Genomic DNA, 15,361 nt, shown 5'->3' with positions numbered 1-15,361 from the left:
TCAAGCATCATGTTTTGAGGATGCTGATTTTGTATGGACTTCTTATGATGATGCTTTATTGTTTTTATATTTTATTATAGAACAAATTATTAAGTAACTATTAAACCTTTCTCAATGTGACTGCAGGAGTGCAGGCTCCGTTGGTTTTAGTTCCTTTACGGCTCATGTTTTGAGGATGCTGATTCTTTTGGACTTAAACGCATATAATTTTGTTTTATATTGCTCGTATACTACAAATTGTTTAGTAACAATTTAAACCTTCCTCAGCTGAGCGGTAATTTGTTGATCTTGTCCTGAAACCTTGATCTTAAGAATTATTATTTCACTTTGGATCTAAAGTGAGTTACTGTAACTTGCCATTCTTGATTCGTGGTTCTTTTTCAGTCTTTCATTGAACATGGATAGTTTCAAGCAGAAGTATCTAGTTTATTCCCTCGTTGTTCTATTCTTCCGTTGAACATGTAATATATCTAGTAGTATAACAGTTAAGTGTACTCACCTTGCCAATAAGACGACCTGCAGTGATGTTTATTTGTTTACTTAATCCAGAAGTGTATTGTTTATGTGAGGAAACAAATATATCTTCTGTAATTGTTAGGAACAGTTGGACACGCTGTGCTACCCTGGCTGCCCCCTGCATTACATTGGCATGACCACTACGAATCATTTAAAAGAATCCAAATACATGAACCCCCAATATATCATTATTGTGGAGTTTGACGCTTGGCATGTCGTTGGATAGAAGACCAGGTTCATCACTTTTTTTCGTTTTTGTTTGTTGTACTTACTTTTAGAGGAAGGTTCATCACAATAACCTACCATCACTTTACTCACTGATTAGAAAACTGGTAGCACATGCTAGTGCGGCAATCCAAGAATACTTTAAATCCTTGCATGGCAGTAAAGCGTAAATATTCTTCATATGCCGTGCGTACTATGTACACCTGATAAACAATGCAAACATTTGGCTAACTATGGACCCTGGTACATGCCTGTTAGTTCTAACACTGCTCAACATCATCAGTGTGGTGGGTATGTATGCTTACCTTTGGCTTTAATCTTGTCTTGCCTTTTCTTGACATGCCTTCTTAGTTTAAATTTTATTTGTCTTCACATGACCATTTCTTAGTCATCATCAATGTTCATTTTTGAAGCTAAGCGACACAACGGGCCCTTGGGTGTGTTTCTTTTATATTGATTTGGGATAGATTCTGTCATTCCGATGATCGGTGTTCTTTTTCCAACAATCATTAAATGCATATTGTGAGATATTATATCTGATATGTTATTGTAGTTTTTACCACAATTGTCTTCTCAAATGAAGAAACCCAATCCAGTATAAACTCCCCCCCAGGTCTTCAGTAAAGCTTTTTAGGACAAAAGGGCTGTTAAGAAGTTGTTGCCTCCTATCATTCACACTTTGCATTTCTTCTCCTTTTCCATTTATTTTATTTTTGTCTAATGATTTATAGCTTTAACGGTGTGTAATCGTAGGTAATTCTTACTTTGCATTTCTTCTCTTTTTTCATTCATTTTATTGCACTACTGCTTTTTGTTTGTCACAGCAAGAAAGGTATTTCACCTTTCCTCTTTTGCCTTTCATGTTTTAAGTGCCTGTCACCAGTGACTTGTATTTCTTAAACAAGGTCCCTGACATAGTAGTATATGGAAAATGTTCCTAGGTTGACGTAGAGCCATGAGAATGCATTCAGACCCCTAAATGCACAAGGATCAGCATTTAGAAGAGTGAATCCCAAAATCATATTAACTGATAATACCAAGGTGCAACTTGCCAGAAAAGATTTCATTTTAACACACAATTTTGGAGTCTTTTGGGTTACTTTATTTATGCCATTGCCACTCGCATTAGTGTGGTGCCATGTACTAGTATTCAAGTTGCAGTCAGGTTGCATGATAAAAGGTTCATCGTCTTGCCTTCTCTGATAATCTCTTTAATAACTTGTAAAAAAATTGCTTAGTTCCTTACCTATGTTACATCATAGACACACATTTGACACACAAGCTTTTGAGAGTATGTTTCCGTGTTGTGTTCAACAAACAGAAAGCAGGTAGGATTTAATCAGGAACTGATTTGTGCATTTGGAGATAGATAGAGAACCAAGCATGGGACAAAAGTGTCAGCTTTACCCAAAAATAATTGGCTGTCTTCTGTTAACTATGGCTCATTGCATGTGACTTAAGATGCTTGTTTCTGTTGCATCTCTTTTCAGGTATGGACTTGCTACATGTGCAGCTGTAATGTGGATACTGATCAGAGAAAGGTTTGCCTAGATTTAGTTTTTTGGTGGGATTCTATCTGCACTTTGGTACTTCCACAACCATGTCAAGTGCTAAAATACTAGTACTCGGAACATAGTGAAACTGTTCATTCATAGACAGAAGTTACATAGCCAAGTTTTTAAGGGGATAGCATGTCTTTAGGAAACATATGATCAGAATACAAATGTGTACAAAATCATCAGGGTGTTGAAATTTTATACCATCTATACTACCGTTGTCTGCAAATCTGAAAAATGTCTTCTGCATCTTCAGATTCTGCAGCTATCTTTGACACTGATGATGACATGAACCGGAAACCTGCATCGCTTGCACTCTTCCTCACTGAGGCCAGTTGCTGCGACTTCTTGCAGTATGCTATTGCACCCTGGATTGGATTATCCATCTCTGAGCTGGCACTGCTGCTCCTCCTGAGCACTGGCCCCAAACCAGAGTCATTTGAGCTCGGGATGTAGGATGATGAATTTGACGAAGAGCATGACGATGATGAGGCAGATGATGTCTTGTTTGATGACGAATATCGGATAATAACACTAGAGAATGACCTCCTATGGCCGTACTCATCTTCTTTAAGCTTCCCTCCCAGTGTGGCACTGTTGCTGATGGGCGAGGTTGTGTACCTGTTGCTTCTGATCTGGCCAAATGGGTTCTTCCTCCAGCTCTTGACCTGGGCGGTGGAGAACTCATTTGCTCTTGGTGCACCACCCTTGTCATCTGGATCCCCTGCTTTAGCTGCAAATATTGTCTTGAGGTAAGCCTTTGATGCCTTGAGCTTGAGACCAAGGTTGAGATTCTTGATGAACTTGAGCTTCTTGGACCATGGCTTCTTTTCGCATGCTGCTTCCACCTCAGCAGCAGCAACACTGGCGGATGCGCACTCGCTGAAGTACTGCTCTGCATTGAGCTCACCACTTGCATAACATGAATTTGCTGGTGAAACGTGGCACGACTGGTATGGTGTCGCCGGGGCAGTGCTCGCGGAGAGGAGGCCCTTGTCAGCTGCGATCTCGAGGAGCCTTTCAACCATTTGGATGCGTGGTGGAAGGTGGAGCGGTAGCAGCTTGCCCTTGTAGAAGAGCTCATCTGCTGGTGATGCCATGGGCTCCCAGTGGTCAACGGGAGCTGACATGTGGAACTCAAACTCCCTCGACTGCTGGGGGGAGGCTGCCATGGCTGTGGTGTAGCAAAGCAAGCTTGCTGTATTGCTGACCACCTTTGCAGCTGCAGGTGAGCTCAGCTCCATGTCTATGTAGTCCTCTTCTTGGAGTGGTTGGTCATGGATTTGGGGGCCATGTCTTGCCATTGTTGGTGCCTGGCCTTGTGTTTCTGGTGAGTTGGTCTCTGGGTTTGGTTTGGTTTTGGCAGAGATGGTGGTTGTGGTTTAGGAAGGAAGTGCAAGGAGCTTGATCAAGCTTTAAAGCCGAATGCCTGTAGCTGAAGAGGTTTGTAAATTGGCTTATACTCCTTTTGAGGGACCCACCTTTCCCCCTATGATCTGCCTCTTGTTTGCATCCTAGTCCCCCCTGTCACGGCTACACGTAATGCAGTACTGTAGTGCACTAGTTACTGTCATTCTCTATTATTGCTCTATTTGTCCCTGCAGTGCATTAGGTGATTAGGTTATTTCACCTGTTCCTTTGCATGTTTCTCCTCTTTCCATGACTTAACCTATTTGTTTGTTTGATGTGTAGGATTACCAGGTAGCCATTAAGTGCTAGGCCAACAAGGTGGCACCTTTACCAATAAGTGACTCGCAAACTGCATCGCGCCTGCTGATATGCAGGGGCCCCAAACCACTTGGTTAGCATGCGAACTGGGATGGTTTTATTGTGGAGTTTCGTATTCTTTCGAGCAAGGGAGTGTAGGAATGTGTTCAGATTCAAAGGCCACAATTCTATCTTGAGGTAAATTACCGCGTGAAACAATATGATTTCAACAAGACACGTTGAAGTATGCAAAGTTTCTGTGGCGTGGATTTGCTTCCAAGCTACCGGAAATATATTGTTGATGCTTGACCAATTCACGTCCAAAGCTTGCGGTTTTTAAATTCGGAGGGGGAAGGGCGCATGCCCTGAAAACATGGAGCAACCCGCTCTTTGTTTATTTCATCTCCATGTCAACCTATGAAAGTGTGAGGGTGACATCAGTGGCAAGAGATCAGGCCCCTTGTTTAAGTTTCCTGTCCAAGCTGCGCGTGCGCGGCTAGATGTTGTATGTGTCCTTTGTCTTCGTCTCTCCTGCGCTTTGCATCAGCTCCTTTCCTTTGACCCCAGTGTCAACTTTGCCTCTCCGGTGTAATTATTGATTAGTGGGCGTGCAGCCCTGAGCGTGCATTAGCGCTCATCGAGGCCTTTGTGGTGCATTAATAATATCTGTCTTATCTGGTTCTAGGGTTCTCTTGTTCTAAGGTGATCTTGTTTTAGGTGTCTGGCTTGATCAGCATGTTCATTCTTCTGACCTAGGCTAAAAACACCTCTTTATTTGAAAGTTACTCACTACCTTTTCACTTCTTATATGCAGATCTTTGACATTAGTGGTGATAACTTGCCTCTGAAGAAACCCTGAGGCAAAAGAACCTGGACAGACCTCGAATTTCGTCAAACAAAGAGGTAGTGGTGCCTGGTAAAAAGTAAATATTTCTGTGCACAAATTATAGTTCTTTATACGCAGATCTTTAGCATCAGTGGTGATAGATTGCCTCTGAAGAAACCCTGAGGCAAAAGAACGTTCCTCAATTTTTTGTCAAACAAAGAGGTATTATTGCCTGGTAAAAAGTAAACATTTCTGTGCACAAATTATAGTCAAGTTGCCATTTGCTACATGTTAGAAGTATTTTATGATATGTTTCTGGACCCTTCTTTATATCTGCTAGTACTCCTGGCACCAGCTAGAGCACTAAGCAAGGTTCCACAAATTGCTTAAAGGTATCATGGGAATGACATCTGCCCCCAATACTAACTCATTGGCATTATTTAATGTAACCTAACACCATATGATAATCTCTATTCCTGTATTCTTTTGCAGGTGAGAGAGCTGATTAGATAGGGATGCCAACTAGGTTAGGTGTCGTATCAAGTGCCTAACACCCCTACTAACACCATACATTGAACATCTATATGAAAAAATATCGCCGTACAAAGTTAACAACTGCAACAGTTAACCCCCTGAATTGCAGGTCTAAAGACAATTGATATTCCTGTAGCAGTGTTACGTGGTTGCTGGTGGTTGGAACTTGAAAAAGGTTCATGCTGCCCACTACACATTCTTAGGAACCTGGAAACATTATAGAAACGATGCACCACCGCTACAAGAAAATCCACACTCTTACCGACAATAGTTTTTCTGAAACTTTACCGCCATAGTGACATCCCGTGACATAATTATACCGGAGAATTCATGACGCGCGAGTGAGAGGCGACAGTATAAACCCTAAACGATTAGCTTAGGGTAGGCCAGTGGTTATCTTTTCCTTTACAGTAATCTAACAAGCTGCAGGGTGCTTTAACTGCATGAGTTCAAAATATTGGCGCATGCCAAGCGCAGCTGCCGGACATCTCCTGGTGGGAGCCTAATTTCCCCCCTCTCTTTACCCTGTAGAAGGAAAGGAGGGCCCTATCTCTATGAAACCTCTCAGAGCTCGAGGTGTACTTTGCCGCTTCTCCAAACTTGGAAGCGAGCACAAAGGTTCTTTTCTTGCATGAATTATGGGGCCTCTGATCACCAGGGGCAGAAAGTTTGTGCGGAGTTTTGACCGCGTAACTCTCCAGGTTCAGATCTTAATCATTGCTCCGTATGACATATGGCAATAAGCAGTGATCCTGGCTTGGTTTAGATGTTCGAGAAATGGTTAGGCAGGTTATCCCATGATGAGCTAGCTAGCACTCTGTACCTGTAACTATATCGAGCTAAAGCCGGACAAGGGTTCGTGGGTAACTTGGACACTTGGTTACGCCCACTCCACCACAGGTTCCTTTGTACTGTTCCCATACTCTGCGATGTGACTCAACTAGCTGATTGGGAGATAACCTATTTTAGGAGAATGGAACAAACCTCTTTTAGGAGAATGGAACAAAACCTCTTTTATGAGGAGGGGAAAGGAAGGCTTATCTTTATGGCAAAGTTGCACTTGCAGCAGCCACGTGGCCTTCTTTTATCGGAGTGCATGGCAAACCTGTTGGGTACATGCACCACCGCGCTACCTGTTTCACACGTGAGGCGCCAGCCATTCCTGATTCTGCGAAAGCGGTGGATCGCATGGAGACGCGGTGCATCGGCCACGGGCGCTCCACGCTCGTGCTTTCTAATTTTCCTTTTCCCGTCGTTCGAGGCCATATACTCCGTATGATATATCCGTGATGTGATTGATCTGCGGCAAGTAATATGATAATTCAGATGCACGATGTTCTTTGGAAAATCCACATCACGAACTGATTTTTTGAGGGGATCACGAACTGAAACTTACTGTGGAACAAAAGGAAAGAAAGAAAAAACAAGGTCTGTTTTTTTTCTCGAATACGCACGAGAGTGTGTATTATTCATTAAAGAAGAGGGAAGACTCCCCAAGGTCATATGTATAGAATTTAATTACATGTCGGATTTTCCGACACTATCATCCTACTGACTGTGACCGACTATGTCTCGTCCCACATGCCTTCTTCTACCTCCAGTCCGGCCTTATCCCGCTTTAACAGCCCGGCCTTTGCCCACAGTTGTCTTCGCCCGTAATCCGTTGCATTACTTGGGAGAGGGACGGTGTCGTGCCGTTAAACACGACATCATTTTTGTGTTTCAAAGTAACCACATAGTCATGAGGCATTTAGCTCTTGTTGACTTCCGGCTCGTAGCGGTCGAGTCCTGCCGGGTGCACCACACACTTAACTACTCGTCTGCGAGCGGCTCGAAAGCCGACCTACCCGTGATCCTCCCCAACCAATGCCAGATTTGTTTTGGGAACACGTAGTCGAGTAGCAGGTGCTGGATGGTCTCCTCCCTTTGGTTGCAAAGCGGGCATGTATCCTGATGAGGTAGTCCTCGGCGGGCTAGACGATCCGAGGTCCAGCATCGGTCCTTGAAGGCAAGCCAGGCGAAAAAGCGGCACTGAAGGGGTGCCCGCGAGCCCCATGTGAATGCCGCCGTTGGCGACACCTTGAGGCCCATGAATCTATCCGCGTATATCGAACGAGCTGAGAACTGACCGTTCTTCTCGCAGCTCCACTTTACCACGTCCTCCATGTTCTCTGTGACCTGTGCACCGCTGTAACCCGCGACCATAATTGAAGGAACTGAAGCAGTGCATCGGTTGTGAGGCCCCGACCAATATTGCCTGCCCAACTGTTGTTGTCGAGTGCCTCGAAAACCAACTTCGATTTTCTGATCCTAGGCAGGATCCTTTCATATAGCAGAGGGACCAACTCACATATCTGATATCCGTTGAACCGCTCCCCCCCCCACAATAAAGTGAACTTCCCATCGCCCATCGCCATGCTCGCAGCCGCCTGAAGCAAAGCAATAGCCTCCGCTGGTACCCTAATCTGGAACTCCGTCCATGGCCTTTCTTTTTCATATCTCTGCAGCCATGGCCATCGGGCTTGTAACATTTTGTTAAGCCACTGCAAGTTGGGGATCCCAAGTCCATCGGCCCACTTTGGTCTGCACACCACCTCCCAGGCTACGGAGCAATTTCCTCCTATGGCCTCCTTTTTCCCACATGAGAGAAAACCATGACAAATCTTGGCCAATGCTGAGATAGTCTTCGCCGGCAAGTCCAAAGCTAGCATGGAGTGCACTGGGATTGCACATAATACCGATTGAATGAGAAGTAACCGACCACTTTTCGATAGCATTGTTGTCTTCCAAAGTGGTAAAGCGTCGCCCACTCTATCCATCAGACTCTGAAGTTGTGCTGTCATTTGCTTCCTCAGTGTCAATGGTAACTCGAGGTACTTGCACGGAAACGGGGTTGTGGGGCACCCCAAAGTATCTGTAACCATCCGCATTTCATCTTGTGAGCACCGGATTGGCAGCGCCACGCTCTTGTTCATGTTCATGACCAAACCTGACGCCTGACCAAAGATCTGCAGGATTGCATCACAGGCGTGCACCTCCAGGTATTTGGTTTGAAGAATACCACCACATCATCAGCAAACATAGAGATCCGTCGTCGTCGCCCCGATCTAGCCAGCGGTGCTAATAATCCTTTCTCCGTGGCATACTAGAAGAGGGCTTGGAGTGGCTCCATGCATAGTATGAAGAGCATTGGGGACAGCGGGTCCCCTTGCCTGAACCCCTGACACGCCAAAATTGGTCTTCCCGACAGACCGTTTACCATAATTCTCGTGGAGGATGTGGCCAACAGTCCACATATCCAAGCAATCCACTTGGCTCCGAAACCTATTCTCCACAACACCTGAAGCAGGAAAGGCCATTGGATGGTGTCAAAAGCTTTAGTGATGTCGAGTTTAAGCAATACCATCGGACTCCTCATAGCCTGCAACCGCCTTGCCGTGCATTGCACCATCATGAAATTGTCATGGAGCGAATGACCACACACGAACGCACTTTGATGATGCCCCACCAACCGTGGTAGACCTACTGCAAGTCTGGTGGCCAGGATCTTGTCAAAAAAAATTCATCGGTGCACTTATTAGGCTAACCGGCCTATAGTCTTTGATATCCACCGCCCCCTGCATTTTAGGGAGAAGGGACACCAATGCCTTGTTGATCGCCGCTAGTCCCCTCATGTCGCCTCTGTGAAACTGCTCGAGTGCCTGCATGAAGTCCACTTTGATGATCTGTTAGCAGCCACATAGAATCTTCCAGTGAATCTGTTAGGGCTCGGTGCCTTGCATTGATTTGATAGTCTTCTCCACCTCTTCTGCGGTGAATGGTTCCTCTAGGTGCGTAAGTTCCTGGGACGGAAGATCCAGCATGTCCAAGTTAACCGAGGCCACCCGGGGCGCCGCCGACCCAAACAAGCCTGCATAATACTAATCCACCACCTCCGCGATGCTCTCCTGTCCCGTGTACATTGCGCCATCATGTTGTAGTGATGTAATCGCATTCTTCCACTGCCTATGCCTGGCATGTCTCTGGAAGAAGGACATGTTCGCATCCCCTTCCTTAAGCTGCAGGATTCTTGACCTCTGTCGCGCAATTGACCGCTCCAGCAAGCACAATCCCAATAGCTTCTTCTCTAACAGTTTTCGCAACCCATGTTCCTGGTCCGATAGTTGCCTAGAGTCCATTGCCTTGTCCAGTCGCCCGATCACCTCCAGCGCTGTGGAAAGTTGTAGTCGAATGTTCCCAATCCAACAATCGCTCTGTTTCTGTAAGGCTTTTGCCGTTGCATGTAACTTGTTGTCCAAGACCACAAATGGGTTCCCCTCTGATGCCACCGACTGCCAGGCCTCCTGCACTGTATTGAAGAAGCCCTCAGCTTTGGGCCAAAAGCTCTCAAATTTGAAACGTCGGCCCAATTGAAAATCCACATATAGATCCATGAAGGGACAGTCGTCCGATATTGCCGAGCCCAATGCCTTCAAAATATTGCGTGGATAAATGTCTTCCCACGAGTTGGAGACGAAAATGTGGTCGATTTTCTCCAGTGTGGGCTCCTCTCATTTGAACACGTGTAGCGCTGATGAACCACAAGTATAGGGGACCTACCATAGTCCTTTTGATAAGTAAGAATGTTGAACCCAACAAGGAACAAAAGAAATGAAAAGCGGTTTTTAGCAAGGTATTTTCTGCAAGCACTGAAATTATCGGTAACAGATAGTTTTGTGATAAGATAATTTGTAACGGGTAACAAGTAACAAGTGTAACAAAAGTGCGACAAGTGGCCCAATCCTTTTTGTAGAAAAGCACAAGCCTGAATGAACTCTTATATAAAGCAAAGCACTCCCGAGGACACATGGGAATTATTATCAAGTTAGTTTTCATCATGCTCATATGATTCACGTTCGTTAGTTTGATAATTTGATATGTCGGTGGACCGGTGCTTGGGTGCTGCCCTTACTTGGACAAGCCTCCCACTTATGATTAACCCCTCTCACAATCATCCGCAACTACGAAAGAAGAATTAAGATAAATCTAACCATAGCATGAAACATGTGGATCCGATCAGCCCCTTACGAATCAACGCATAAACTAGGATTTAATATTATGTCACTCTAGCAACCCATCATATACTTGTTACTTCCCAATACATTCCCCTGGGCCTAAATCATGGTGAAGTGTCATGTAGTCGACGTTCACATAACATCACTAGAGGGAAGAGAACATACATCTCATCAAAATATCGAACGAATACCAAATTCACATGATTACTTGTAACAAGACTTCTCCCATGTCCTCAGGAACAAACGTAACTACTCACAAAGCATATTCATGTTCAAGATCAGAGGGGTATTGAATATCATTATGGATCTGAACATATGATCTTCCACCAAATAAACCAACTAGCATCAACTACAAGGAGTAATCAACACTACTAGCAACCCACAGGTACCAATCTGAGGTTTTGAGACAAAGATCGAGTACAAGAGATGAACTAGGGTTTGAGAAGAGATGGTGCTAGTGAAGATGTTGATGGAGATTGACCCCCCCCCTCGATGAGAGGATCGTTGGTGATGACGATGGCTTTGATTTCCCCCTCCCGGAGGGAAGTTTCCCCGACAGAACAGCTCCGCCGGAGCCCTAGATTGCTTCTGCCCAGGTTCCGCCTCGAGACAGCGGCGCTTCGTCCCGAAAGCTTCCTTATGTTTTTTTCCAGGTGAAAAGCCTCCATTTAGCAGAAGATGGGCACCGGAGACCTGCCAGGGCCCCACAAGCGGGCGCGCCCCTAGGGTTTGTGGCCACCTGGTGGATCCCCTCTGGTATTTTCTTCGCCCAATATTTTTTATATATTCCAAAATAATTCTCCGTAAATTTTCAGGACTTTTGGAGTTGTGTAGAATAGGTTTCTCAGATTTTCTCCTTTCCGGTCCAGAATTCCAGCTGCCGGCATTCTCACTCTTCATGTAAATCTTGTAAAATAAGAGAGAAAAGGCATAAGTATTGTAACATAATGTGTAATGACAGCCCATAATGCAATAAATATCAATCTAAAAGCATGATGCAAAATGGACGTATCAACTCCCCCAAGCTTAGACCTCGCTTGTCCTCATGCGAACGCCGAAATCGATAATCATGTCCACATGTTTAGAGATAGAGGTGTCGATAAAATAAAATACGGACATGAGGGCATCATGATCATCTTTAGAACAACAACATATATTGTCATATAATTTCTTATGCTAAAGTGACAATTCATTCACAAGGTAATGTATGAATCAAAACCTTCATTGAAAACTAACAAACTTTGATCTCAGTCATTGAAGCAATTGCAATTTATCATAATATTGAAAAGAGTCAATGTAAGAGCTTTTGTATGGTAAGTCCACGTGCTCAATCATCTTTTAGTCTTTCATAATTGCTAACACTCACGTGATACTTATGAGATCAAAGCCTCAATCGGACACAGAGAAAGATAGGGGCTTATAGTTTTGCCTCCCAACCTTTTACCTCAAGGGTAATGTCAACAATAATACTTTATTATAACCTACATCCGAGTGGATATATATAAATCTGGATCTTTCCCCAACATATAGTGCTTGCCAAAAAATAAAAGGTGTAAAAAGGAAAGGCGAAGATCGCCATGACTCTTGTATAAAGGTAGAAGGTAAAAGTAAAATATAGGCCCTTCGCAAAGGGAAATAGAGGTTATCATGCGCTTTTATGGCTGGATGCACAAAATCTTAATGCAAAAGAACATCACTTTATATTGCCACTTGTGATAAAGAACTTTATTATGCAGTCCGTCGCTTTTATTTCTTCCATATCACAAGTTCATATAAAGCTTGTTTTCCTCACACTAAAAGATCATACATATTTAGAGAGAAATTTTTATTGCTTGCACCGATGGCAACTTACTTGAAGGATCTTACTCAATCCATAGGTAGATATGGTGGACTCTCATGGCAAGACTGGTTTAAGGGATGTTTGGATGCACAAGTAGTATTTCTACTTGGTGCAAAAGATTTGGCTAGCATAGGAGGGGAAGCAAGATCAACATGTTGGAGGATCCATGACAATATAACTTCTATTCGGATATAAGAAAACGTAACCCATTATGTTGTCTTCCTTGTCCAACATCAACTTATTAGCATATAATATTCTAATGAGTGCTCACAATCATAAAAGATGTCCAAGATAGTATATTTATATGTGAAACCTCTCTTTCTTTATTACTTCCTATTAATTCCAACAATGACCAAAACTATGTTTGTCAACTCCCAACAAATTTCATGTGACATGTTTCTTATATGTGAAGTCATCACTCTCCATAAGATCATTATATAATCTTTTTACTTTTTATGTTCCTTTTTTCTCAAGATCAAAGAAAGAAAGCAAAGCCCTGAACTCAAAACTACTATTTATTATATAACTCCCGTCGGTTCACAGAGTCCCAACACCGGTCGATATTCGTATCCGGGTTGGTCTCTCCTTATTCCTAACTTACAATACAAGTTTATGTACAAATTCCGGTTTACAGCTACCAGTCTTGAACCGTCTACGGGCCTTAGGCCCTCATCTGCCTTCTTGGGCTTTATCACTTCTGGAACTACTGATGAAGCTGACCCGGCCCAGATAGGCTGGTTTACGCCCAGCAGTAATATCCCCAACATTAGGCCCCAGATTGATTTGAACGGGTTCATGTCAATCCTTTAACAAAAACTTCATCTTCAACATCTTCTCTTAAATTGGTAAACCGCCATGATGTCATCTTCTCTGATTACTGCAAACCGGAGTGACGTCACCTGTCATAATGAAGCTATCCATTATGCTTCTGTGTTTAACAGATCGGCGGAAATCGAGGCGACAACTCCGTTTCATGGCCCCTTGATTGTCGCGCCTGACTCATGTTCTTTCGCCTTATAAATAGGACCGAAGGGTCATTTCTTTCCTCCTTCCGTTCCTTCTTCGTCTTCCTCGCGTCGCCCGCCTCGGAGCTCCGCCGCCGCCGTCGACCTCTGCCTCATCCTTGGTCGCTGCATCAACCTAAACGCACCAGAGCATCGCTGCAACCTTCCGCATCTTCCTCAGCTCCGGTAAATCTTCTATCCTTTCCCCCGCAGATCTGACCTAGGGTTTCGCAGTTCTTCAGTGTTCATCGTCTATCTCTTGTTCATACAATAGATCTTTAGCTGAATCCGCAAATCTTTACTCTGTGCAATGATAGTTGTTTGACCTTCGCCTTCGCTTATGCATCTCAAAACCATAGATCTATATGAACGTTTTGCTCATTGGTTCGGTACCGCTCCTTTGAACCTCTAAGTATTTATCTCTTTTCTGAACTTGCTTCAGATCCAATGCCATAAGGAAATCTTGTGAAACTTGTTTCTGCGTACTTGTCCATCCGCAATGCTTAGATCAGGTGGTTTAACCTTATAGAAATTTTTTCCAAACTGGTATATGCCATTAGTCCCCTTATTGAACCGCCAGATGCTTGTTGCTTCAAAAAAACTCTGGTTCAGATAGTTCTGTCTCCGGTTTATCAGTGCCCATACCAATGTATCTTGATCAAATGCATTTTTGAACCGGGATCTTCTACCTTGTAGATTCCATCATGGCCAAGCAAGTGTATGAGTGCAATTGGGTTCCCTCTCGCGTCATAGAGGCTGAACTGGACGATTTAGTCCTGATTGGCGCTTTAGGCAGCAAAGATACCATCCATTGGAGGGCTCCTGGCAAAGAATGCCCTCCCACACCTCGAGAAGGAGAGGTTGTTGTTTTCGTAGATCACTTAGCCCGGGGCTTTAAGCCGCCCGGTTCTAAATTTTACCGGGATGTTTTAGCCGATTTCCAGCTCCATCCACAAGATACTGGCCCCAACTCTGTTACAAATATGTGTCACTTCCAAGTGCTCTGTGAAGCGTTCTTTCAAGAGGAGCCCACAGTGGAATTGTTCAGGGACCTTTTCCATCTAAACCGCCGTACTGAGTTTACTGACGGCTCCAATACGAAGTTGGGTGGTGTGGCGATTCAGAAGAGGAAAGAGGTCACATACCCTCACGCCAAACTGCATAGCCACCCCAAAGAATGGAATCAGACATGGTTCTACTGCAAAGACACCTCCCCTGCTGGTGAGAATCCCTTGCCTGGCTTTCGACCGGAGCGGCTCAGCAATACACACCCTTTTCCACAAAGATTGACTGCACAGGAGAGAAGTAAATATGCTCCTCAACTGTCAAAGCTCAGAGCCTTTATGGCCAACGGTTTAACATCGGTTGATCTCGCTCGCTGTTGGATATCATGGAGCATACTGCCCCTTAGTCAGTGCTCCGGTTTGATGTGTGAGTATACTGGCAGTGTTGATGACCCACTGCGACATTCCAAAATCCATCTCACCGATGAAGAAATCACAGAGGCTGTGAATAAGATGCTGAATGAACCGGAACACGCCTGTGCTAGAAATGGCCTGCTTCCCTTCTGTGCCACCAACAAACCGCCAGCTGTAAGACTTTGATTTTTCTTTTTGCTGAATCTGTTAACGATATATCTGGTCTTTGTTTTAATATCAGTGTCTGTGTAATCAGGGAAATGATTTGTTTTGGAGCAAGAAACTGCCGCAGGAGAAACCAAAAAAACCAGCAAACCGGAAAGAGCAACACGGCAAAAGACTAAAGCTGTGAAGAAGACTGCCCACAGGAAAAGAACCACTGCATCTTCTAATCCGACCCCTGACGATGAGGTGGATAATCCGGACTTTGAGGTAGAGCTTGACTCACTTGGTTTATTTTTCATGCGTCTTATTGACGATGATATTTGTCAGGATGATGCCGAAGCCAGCCACACGGATGTTGCAGAGGTAATTATTCTCTCTTCCAATTCAGAAACTTTGCCTTCACAAAAAATCCGTCAGGCAAACCGGAAAGTTAAATTTTCTCATCCTCTTGCTTATTTGGATCCTAAACTTCTTATGAAGACCCAACAACACGAAGCTCGTCGCACCACCCGGCAC

At 44.2% G+C, this 15,361-nt stretch overlaps 1 protein-coding gene across 1 annotated transcript; it reads right to left on the bottom strand.

The window, feature by feature from the left end:
• Positions 1-2,374: 2,374 nt before the first annotated feature.
• On the bottom strand, positions 2,375-6,970 carry LOC125545225 (putative membrane-associated kinase regulator 4). Its single transcript, XM_087513431.1, has one exon. The coding sequence runs from the start codon at positions 3,599-3,601 to the stop codon at positions 2,510-2,512; it is 1,092 nt and encodes a 363-aa protein (XP_087369557.1). The 5' UTR covers positions 3,602-6,970; the 3' UTR covers positions 2,375-2,509.
• Positions 6,971-15,361: the final 8,391 nt, after the last annotated feature.

This window comes from Triticum urartu, chromosome 3A, assembly GCF_056163025.1.
Source record: "Triticum urartu cultivar PI428250 chromosome 3A, HENAU_Tu73, whole genome shotgun sequence".
Taxonomy (NCBI): Eukaryota; Viridiplantae; Streptophyta; class Magnoliopsida; order Poales; family Poaceae; genus Triticum; species Triticum urartu.
The sequence above is the reverse complement of the archived record's forward strand: the minus strand, read 5'-3'. Positions and strand labels throughout refer to the sequence as shown.